Consider the following 10,454-nt stretch of genomic DNA (forward strand, 5'->3'; position numbering starts at 1 on the left):
TGTTCTCTTCCAGTCTGTCTTTTGTCCTTGTCAACATTCTCCAAATGAGATTCCCCCGAAATCAGGTGGTGAGCATGCATGCTCGAGAGCACAGAGCTGTTTTCAGACACACCTCTCACACCACGGCGTGCCGGCTGGCATCGCTTCTTTCCCCGTCCTTATTAAAATTCCATATTGAGATTCCTCCCTGCCACTCCGCCTCCCTGGCCCTGTCACTCAGCCACCAACTGGCGACAAATTCAGCAAGTTTCAACAAAGACATGCACATATGCAAAGCGACACACACAGCGTACAATCCAAACTTTTCTTAAGACAACTCGTCCCTGCTCCCGCCCTTTATGTGTGGGATGAAAGTTTTCTTTAGGTGGTGTGTATGAGAGCACATCAGCATCTCCCCATCTCCTTGCCTTCACATCACCCCCACCTCCTCCCACCCCCTTCTCATTGTCATTATTTTCGATGGTGTCCCCCTCTGATCTGCTGAGCCTTTGGGTGCTCGCTCTCCTCTCCTTCTGTCTTCCTCCTCTGGTCCCTTTCATCTGTCAGGCGCTTCTCTTGGCGACCGCTGCTGAGGAGGTTTGATTTCCCATCATGCCTAGCATTGCCTCCTTGACTCACTCCCTCCCGTCTCCCTGTGAGGCGAGTGTTGAGGCCCCCGCGTCGTTGGGCAATTATCCCCGGGAGTAATGAGGAGCGTCTCTCTCCCTGTGCGCCGTGGCTGACTGACACCTCTCCCACTCATTTGTCAACAAATCAGACGGCTGGTGTGGGCGGACATATTGAGCTGAGAGTTGTCGCCGCTGAGGGAAGCTCGGGCTGGAGCGCTCCGCCGCGTCTCTTTCTCTCCTTTTCTGTATCCTCCTCCATCCCTTTCCTCTCTATCTCTGCCACCTCGTTATCTCTGACAGGGTGTCATCCGTTCCTACTCTCACTCCTCCCGTGTCAACCCTACTCCGTTGTATTTGTGTTCCTCCGCCACTGAGAAAAGCCTGACTTCCAATGGGCCTAATGGTCATATGTGGCTAATGATCACTAAACTGAATGAGTGCCACTATTCAATTTATTTGTGTCAAAGTGAGCCACAGCCAGGCGCTGTAAACACTTTGCCTAACTAGACGGTAGAGTGAACAGGGGGGGAAATGTGTTGGTGGGTGCAGCTGTGCAGGATATGTTATCATCATGTCAGGTCAGAGGGAGCATGATGTTGAGGAATATACCCACCACTATTCTCTGCCTTCAAGATGTGAGGTGAGTGCCCCTAGAGGTTTAGACTAGCTTTTTATACATAAAGAATAATGTTTTCTTCTCTGTACGGTGATTATGTACTCACTGTGCTCTTTACGCTCCTCTGGGCTCGACGAAGCCTCTCCATCAGACAGCAGGCCAGACATGGAGAACAACTTTCTCCCTGTCTCCTCACCGGCCTTCAAGGAACCAAAGTCAAATTCCTTCCCCTCCATGTCAGGAAAGCAGCTCTTCAGCCTCTTGGCGGGAGTGAAGGCTGACTGGTAACCTCCAGGTTCCCTCTCATCTTGTGGGGAAGCGAAAGGCCGGAAGGCGCCCACCCCGCTGTGGTTAAGCATGCCCAGAGTCGGGCAGTCCAGGTTCGGTGGGGTGAACTGAGGGTGGAGATGGAGCAGGGAGGTCGGAAAGTCTCGGGACGGGAAAGTGCCTGACATAGGGGCCTGCCGCTGGTACAGGGAGGTAAAGGTGTAGGAGGCTGAAGGGAAAGGTAGGTGGAGGTCTTTTTCTACAGAGATGGGGACACCGAAGGGTCTGGGGGCCTGGCAGGGGACAGAAGCATCTCGGCCAGCTTCAGCAGTGGAAGCTAGCACCATTAGGGCTGGGGAGGCCAGTGGAGCTGGCAGGTAGGAGGGACTGTCCATCTTGAAGGGGCGGTGGAGGTCCATTCACCTCCCGGTTGGTGGTTCTGAAGATTAAACAAGGACACATGGAGCATTAAATTACAGAGTATTTAATAGATCCTCTAAAAAAAAAACAATAATAATAATAATTCCAAATTTAGTATTTAATCTAATTTGTGTTTGATTTCTGCCTAAAAAAATTTTTTAAACAGTTTTAGTTTGTTAATTTCACAATAAACTCCCACAGAAATGCACACACTAAGATCACATGAAATAAAATGAACCAAAAGCAAATCTGGAGGCATTTTTACAATCAGAGCTTTGGGCAAAATTCAACAAGAAAGAGTCTGGAGGAGGTTTATTCTGAGCCTGTAAATAATTACGACAGAATAAAATCCCAATAAAACACACACATAGCAGAGCAAGCAATAGTTAACTTAACAGCATGTACAATTGAAAAAAATAAATATATTGTTTTTCCTTAGTTATCGTTTTCCACTGCTTGTATATTAGAATTGTTTATTTGTAATAACAAAGCTTTATTCAAAACAAGTTCATTAACAATTATTAAAATCATACAATAAAACATGCCTCATTATCCAAGGAGGAAACATTTACAGAACTCTGCTTTAGAAGTTGATTTAAATTTCTGAAAAGAAGAATTGGATCTGAACTTTTAAGAACAAATGCTTTTGTTCAATTCAGTTCTTTTGTTGTCATCCTAAAATGAATCAATTTTATTAATATCATAAGGAAAGTTTGAGCGTTAAAGACAAAACAGACTTTACAAAGAATAAAAGTGCGCTGCAGTGAAACTACGACTTTCAAAACCACTTTTGTTTCAGCAGCGACAATTCGTTTAAAAAAAAAAAAAAAAAAAAAAAAAAACAATCCTTCCAGCCGGCAAACTTCGTGGCAATCAAACAACCAATTAAACCAATTAAAGCAAATGAAGCTGTAATCACCGGAGCCATCAGTGAACTCACCGTGAAGAAGTTCTCAAAACGGGATTTGTCTCCAACTCCGCTTTTTCTTACAACTTTATTTCAGGAGCGCGGCTCTTTCCGCCAGCTTCGCAGAAAAAGAAGAAGAAGAAGAAAAACAGAAGTGCTCACGGGCAGCGGTTCCCTCCTGCAGATGTGTTTCCGTGTTGCGTTCAGGTTCGCGTCTGAGCGGGATGATGATGATGATGGAGCCGGTGAGTGGACTGGCTGCGGGTCGCTCTGCCTCTGTTGGTCTTTGCGCTCCGTGTGACAATCTCCCCCCACCCCTCTCTCTCTCTCTCTTCTCCTCACCCTGCCCTCTGTAACCCCCCACCCCCCGAGCCCTGCCTCCCGATGGGACACATGCACTTGTCCAGGCTTAAGGTGAAACATCAGCAACCAAAAGTTTTTGGAAGAGGGGATCTTTTTTTTTTTTTTTTAACATAAAATTATGTTTTAGAATGAAACTCAACTGTTTGAACTTTTTTTTTATCTTAACAGGTTGCATTAAAAAAAGGTTTTAAAATTTTAACTTTACTCCTCTGCTGGTTTGACTGGCAGGTGAGTGGCTCACAGAGCTGTACAGTTCCCCCTTTGCCTGCATGATTGACACCTGGGAATATTCCCTTTTGATGAGCCACAATGCAAACCAATGGCATTATTTGTCACGCATAATCTGCTTTCAAGTTCGACACATTACAGGGTGTAATATCTACATTATTCATATCTGATTTCCAACAGATTGTCAGAAAGCACAGCTCAGAGCGCCACAAATCAGCCCAAATCACTCTTAATTTGTTTTTATCGGTATTGGTATTGCTTAAAGACTTTTTGAAATAATGTAATTGAAATAATTCCTTATTCCCCGGAGCCAATCCAGAGGCTTTACACCACTAATCTAATGTGACACGCAATTTCCGTCTCTCAGACGATTGCTTCCCCTCAGGTCCCTGTCTTTAATGAACAGCCATTTGGCTGTGAGCCTGAGTGTGTGTGTGTGTGTGTGTGTGTGTGATCAGAGAGTACGACTCAGGCCTGAGATGGGAAATGAGTGAATTGGGAATACCGTGCCCAAGAAGAAGACACGAGGAAAGGAGAAGTTTGTGGTAGATCAGTGGATTCTCTGTGCAAACAGCCTGAAAACAAAGCAACTAATTAAGAAATAAAAGCACATTTTCCTAAACTAAAACGAACCCCTTGTAGTTCATTTGTTAAAATATCTGCTTAGACTATTTGAGCTGTTTTTCCTGTCTGTGTGGTTGTTTTGAGTAATCACAATATCACCTACAGAATTAAAATTCACTAAGATTATCAACTTGGGGAGAGGTGGCGCAGAGATTAGAAAAGGTGGGCCTGTGATCGGACGGTCGCTGGTTCAACTCTCCGGCCTGACAACATCAAAATGTGAGTAGAAAAGGTGAAACACCCACACCTGCCTTCATCCTCATTTGCCCCACTCTGGGCCCTTGAGCAAGGCTCTTAACCCCCCACCATCTGCTCCCAAACAGGTTCCTCTTGAAAACGAGTCCTTGTGAGACTATATGTGTAAATAAAGGTTAAATATATGTAAAATAACTTGAACTAGCTTATGCTATTTTATAGATGTTTGCACTTTTGTCACTTTTTCGTTTGTTACAAACTGGTAAAATGTGGAATTTGGGTTGAGGGTTAGTCTTTGCTTCAAGTGTAGAGTCTTGCTCTTGAGGTATAGATCAACGGACCAGAGCCTCATCTGCAATAATGAGGGTGTTGCTGTGGTTTGTCATGGTGAGGAAGGAATTGAGCTGAAAGGCTAAACTCTTGATTAACTGATCCATCCACATTCCAACCCTCACTTATGGTCATGACATATTGATCGTGGCCAAAAGACAGAGACCCTGAAACCAAGTGACAGAGATGAGCTTCCTCTGATGGGTGGCCAGGATCAGGTTTTGAAATAAGGTGAGGAGCTCCATCACCTGAGGAATTCAGAGTAGAGCCTCTGCTCCTCTGTATTCCTGGGTGCCTCCCTCGGGAGGTTTTCCAGCCACGTCTCACTGGAAGAAGACCGTGGGGCCGACCTAGAACTTAGATTTACCATCATTCGTTCAACCTTTATTTATATAGGCTAGTCTCATTGAGCCACGAGGACTCATTTACAAGAGAGACCTGTTCCAGACAGAACATATAAAGTACAGACAACAATAACAGTAAACAATGACATATATACATATATGACATATGACATACAATGATCATACAAACAGTATATTCTCTCTGGCCAAGGAACACCCTGAGATCCACCAGGAGGAGCTGGAGAGTGTTCATGGGAAGAAGGATGTTTTGGTTTTCCTCCTGGACTTGGCGTCTTCACAAACCAACCACTGATAAGTAAAAAAAAAAAAAAAAAAACATAGATGAATGGATGGAAGTACAGTCCAATAATGAACCATGAGAAACAACTTCTATTTGACATAAAATGAAAGTGTTGTGCTTTATTGGAAAAAATTAGTCATCTGGTGGAAATAAAGGTGGTGTAAAAAGTTGGCAAATTATTATTTTTTCTTTATCCACTAAAACCTTTTAGACTTTTACTCTGTTTTTATGTTGTGTCAGATCATTTGCTCAGTTAAAGTCAGCGTATTCTTTTTGGCAAAAGCATTTTTACATGGACATTTACTGCTAAGAGAACACAGACAACTCAACCTTCAGCGCAAAGATGCATCAATCTTACTTCTAACCTACAAAGCTCTCACCAGCCTAACTCCATCTTATATTACAGATCTTGTTGTTCCATATTTTCATAACAGAGCACTTTGCTCTCAGACTGCAGGTTTACTTGTGGTTCCTAGAGTTTCCAAAACCAGAATGGGAGGCAGTTTTCAGTTATCAGGCTCCTCTATTGTGGAACCAACTTCCAGTTTCTGTCCATGAAGCCAACACATTGTCCAGTTTTAAGACTGACTTTCCTTTTTGCTAAATCCTATAGTTAGGGTTGGCTGGGTTTCCTGAGCTATCCCTTAGTTATGCTGCTATAGGCTTAGACTGCTGGAGGACAAACTTACCACATTTTTTTTCACTATGTTTTTCTTTACTTACTCTGCTCAACCTGTTTTGTATCTGTAATAATTTTTTTCTATCCTTGACATGTGTGTTTGTCTTTCAGGTTCACCTGGACCTATACCTGGATCTGCCCTTGTATATCTGTTCCTACTTCCTGTCCTCTCAAACCCAGCCGGTCAAAGCAGATGACCGCTTGTCCAGAGGCTGGTTCTGCTGGAGGTTTCTTCCTTTTAAAAGGGAGTTTTTTCTTTCCATTCTGTGCTTGCTCAGGATGGAAGACTGCGATGAAGTGAAGATTCAATGTGTCTGTTGGCTTCCTTAGAAAGAAAACTTTACTAAATGGCTTTTCGATGTACAGTGCCTTGCGAAAGTATTCCGCCCCCTTGAACTTTTCAACCTTTTGCCACATTTCAGGCTTCAAACATAAAGATATAACATTTAAATATTTTGTGAAGAATCAACAACAAGTGGGACACAATCGTGAAGTGGAATGAAATTTATTGGATGTGTCAAACTTTTTTAACAAATAAAAAACTGAAAAGTGTGGCGTGCAATATTATTCGTCCCCCTTGCGTTAATACTTTGTAGCACTACCTTTTGCTGCAATTCCAGCTGCAAGTCTCTTGGGGTTTGTCTCTATCAGTTTTGCACATGGAGAGACTGAAATTCTTGCCCATTCTTTCTTGTAAAACAGCTCGAGCTCAGTGAGGTTGGATGGAGAGCGTTTGTGAACAGCAGTCTTCAGCTCTTTCCACAGATTCTCAATTGGATTCAGGTCTGGACTTTGACTTGGCCATTCCAACACCTGGATACATTTATTTGTGAACCATTCCATTGTAGATTTGGCTTTGTGTTTTGGATCGTCTTGTTGGAAGATAAATCTCTGTCCCAGTATCAGTTCTCTTGCAGACTCAAACAGGTTTTCTTCCAGAATGGTCCTGTATTTGGCCCCATCCATCTTCCCATCAATTCTGACCATCTTCCCTGTCCCTGCTGACGCCCTGTCCGTGCTGACGAAAAGCAGGCCCAAACCATGATGCTGCCACCACCACGTTTGACAGTGGGGATGGTGTGTTCAGGGTGATGAGATGTTGCTTCAACACCAAACATATCGTTTTGCATTGTGGCCAAACAGTTAGATTTTGGTTTCATGTGACCAGAGCACCTTCTTCCACATGTTTGGTGTCTCCCAGGTGCTTGTGTCAAACTTTAAACAACACTTTTTATGGATATCTTTGAGAAATGGCTTTCTTCTTGCCACTCTTCCATAAAGGCCAGATTTGTACAGTGTACGACTGATTGTTGTCCTATGGACAGACTCTCCCACCTCAGCTGTAGGTCTCTGCAGTTCATCCAGAGTGATCATGGGCCTCTTGGCTGCATCTCTGATCAGTCTTCTTCTTGTTCGAGATAAAAGTTTAGAGGGACGGCCGAGGCTTGGTAGATTTGCAGTGGTCTGATACTCCTTCCATTTCAATATGATTGCTTGCACAATGCTCCTTGGGATGTTTACAGCTTGGGAAATCTTTTTGTATCCAAATCCGGCTTTAAACTTCTCCACAACAGTATCTCGGACCTGCCTGGTGTGTTCCTTGGTCTTCATGATGCTCTCTGCGCTTTGAACAGAACCCTGAGACTATCACAGAGCAGGTGCATTTATACAGAGACTTGATTACACACAGGTGGATTCTATTTATCATCATCAGTCATTTGGGACAACATTGGATCATTCATAGATCCTCACTGAACTTCTGGAGTGAGTTTGCTGCACTGAAAGTAAAGGAGCCGAATAATATTGCACGCCACACTTTTCAGTTTTTTATTTGTTAAAAAAGTCTGACACATCCAATAAATTTCATTCCACTTCACGATTGTGTCCCACTTGTTGTTGATTTTTCACAAAACATTTAAATTTTACTGTATATCTTAATTTTTTTGAAGCCTGAAATGTGGCAAAAGGTTGAAAAGTTCAAGGGGGCGAAAACTTTCACAAGGCACTGTATGTGAAGGCTCCTGTAAAGTGCCCTGAGACAACTTTGTTGTGATATGGTGCTATATAAATAAACTGAATTGAATTGAATTAAATAAAAGAGAGACCTGATTTCAACAAAGAATGATGACAACAATGGACAACAGCGACAACAATTAACAGTTAAAAAAAATCTTTATGACTTTTTATAACAAATAGGATGGCTAAAAAAAGAAAAGTAACAAAAAACTGCTAGATTCTAAGGCAAATGTAGAAAACCAAAAACAGGAACATGTCTGCATTGGTCCCTGCCAGGAGTCCAACAGATTCTTAAAACCACTTAGAGAGGTCAAGGTCGAGAGCTTCAGGTCTTTTCCCAAGATATTCCAGGAAACAGGAGCGGAGTAGGAGAAGGCCCTTTTGCCAAGTTCAGTCCGCACTGAGGGAACACTGCAGGTAATGTCCTGAGAGCGCACGCTGTAGCTGCACTCACGCAGAGACATGTAGGAGGAGATGTATGAAGGCAGCAGACCAAGAAGTGATTTAAAGATGAAAATGTACCAGTGAGAGAGTCTGCGTGAAGTTAATGATGTCCAGTTAACCAGTGAATACAGGGTGCAGTGGTGGGTACGATAATTACAGCCAGTTATGAATCTTAGTGCATCGTGATAGACAGTGTCCAACATCTGCAGGGTTCTTAAGTTTAATAATAATATAAGTTTAATAATAAGTTTAATACAAAGTACAAAACTCAGAATGCTGTAAAAGTTTATAATTTGTGTCCACACACCCATGAATTTCTTGAGATTGGAGTTGTTTTAATAGAGCATAAGTCTGCTTTGGACCCAGCCCCACTCAAACTGGCCATCATACAAGTGAGTAAACCAGGTGATAACCACACCACAGAATACCACTTTTAGGATAAAGTTATTATTTTTAAAATGTGATGGAGTTTTCGATGGGCGCTGTTTCCTCTCACACCTAAAGACAGCTGGTCGGTGAAGAGCAGGACCAGACAGCAGACGCAGACATTTAAGTGGACATGTAAACGAGGACCCAGATTTCCTCTGAAACAGAGCTGCCCTCCGGACTAACGTGGGAACGCGTAACACACGTCTTCCTTGTGACATGAGAAGGTCATACGTCACTTAAAAAGCTCCCTCTCAGTCACACATTCTTTTAAGGTTAGACAACATGCCACTACACCCCCAACAGCTTTCCGAACAAAATCTGCTGGAGGCAACACATGCTTTTTATTCCAAATCAATGCAAAAGAAAAAGTCACTTTCAGATTAGAAATGCTTTTAGAAACTCTCATTCCACTCTTTTTACTAAGAAACAACAGAACCGTCCTCATTCGTCCGCTGGTCACTGAACAGATAAGTGACTCCATTGACATTATGATTATTATTTCTTCCCTGTTCCTCCAATTTTCCCTGTGTGCTGGTGGCTGTGGGTGGTGTATAGTGGATGATGGGTGTGTGTCCTAAAGGCCCAGTGAAGTGTTAATGATGTCCCCTCTGCCTCAGCCAGGTTATGGCATAGGGGCCGTTAGCCGCCCTGGGTAAACTGCACGGCTCCCAGAATAAATTGCCACCCGAAGCCACGCAGACTGGTCAGCCAGCCAATTACAGGCCTGCCCGCTCAGCTGAGGATGATGGGATGCGATGTTAATTGTACGCTTTCATTTTCTGGCAGGAGGTGAGTCACTTGGCTGTCTTTCTTGACTGCCATGTACACAAAATTAAAGCTCTTTATACATGCAGTTCATGTCGACATTTGCTCTTTTGTTGCTTCTGGTTTATTTGATCATGTCTTTCCATTACTGTGGCTTTGTGTGTTTTTTTAAGTAAACTGAAATTTAAACAATTTTCAACCACATTTTGTTTTCGCACCTTAGTTCCTTTGGTGTAATTCTGATGAGCTGAGACTAATTAAATCAGCACAACGAGCGTTCCTCACTTCTTTTATTAGGATGCCAGAGGACATGTATGAAGTCTTTTAACCTCCTCAATGTGTAATTGGAGAAGAGAATAGTAAATAATCTTGGTTTTTATTTTTTTTGTACCCCTCCTTTCATTTCCAGTTCATTTTTCCAGGGCATGGAGTAAATTAAGTTTCTGCTCTAATCATTTCCACACACCAATTAGAAATAATTTCTCTTTGCTGTGAGACTCGAGATGTCCAATTACCACAGAATGTCTTCGAAATCAAAAGCAGGAAAGTTTAAGTTGCATTTTTGTTTTAAGACGGGAGAAACTCAAGTGATGACTTTAGTGGAAATCCCCCAGCAGGATCCTCATTTTGACTGATCAGTGCAGATGGAGTTCTGTGGAGTCAGTGGGTAGTCACAGCACAGTTCTACTCTCCCTCAGTATATCAACGCAGAGACTGTCTGGTAGCAGTGCTATGGAGAGAGAGCTTCGCTACTATATTAACATAGGGAGAGACAGCGCCAGAGCAGAGGAGTCTGCCAGCGACTGAGCAGTGGGAAGTGAGACACGCAGAGCGAGGCCATCGACCAGACAGCTACAAGATGGAGTGGAAGGGAACATGTGAGAGATGAGCTGTCGAACATGTGACAATGTGTGTGTG

At 43.1% G+C, this 10,454-nt stretch overlaps 1 protein-coding gene across 1 annotated transcript in view; it reads right to left on the reverse strand.

Moving 5' to 3' along the window:
* rnf220b (ring finger protein 220b) overlaps window positions 1-1,910 on the reverse strand; it is a 39,277-nt gene extending 37,367 nt beyond the window's left edge. Inside the window, exon 1 of the mRNA XM_037674630.1 lies at window positions 1,331-1,910. Within this exon, the coding sequence (XP_037530558.1) occupies window positions 1,331-1,910 (580 nt within the window). The remainder of the gene's footprint in view (window positions 1-1,330) is intronic.
* Between the last annotated feature and the right edge of the window lie 8,544 nt (window positions 1,911-10,454).

Source organism: Nematolebias whitei, chromosome 3 (assembly GCF_014905685.2).
Source record: "Nematolebias whitei isolate Nwh7 chromosome 3, NemWhi1, whole genome shotgun sequence".
Taxonomy (NCBI): domain Eukaryota; kingdom Metazoa; phylum Chordata; class Actinopteri; order Cyprinodontiformes; family Rivulidae; genus Nematolebias; species Nematolebias whitei.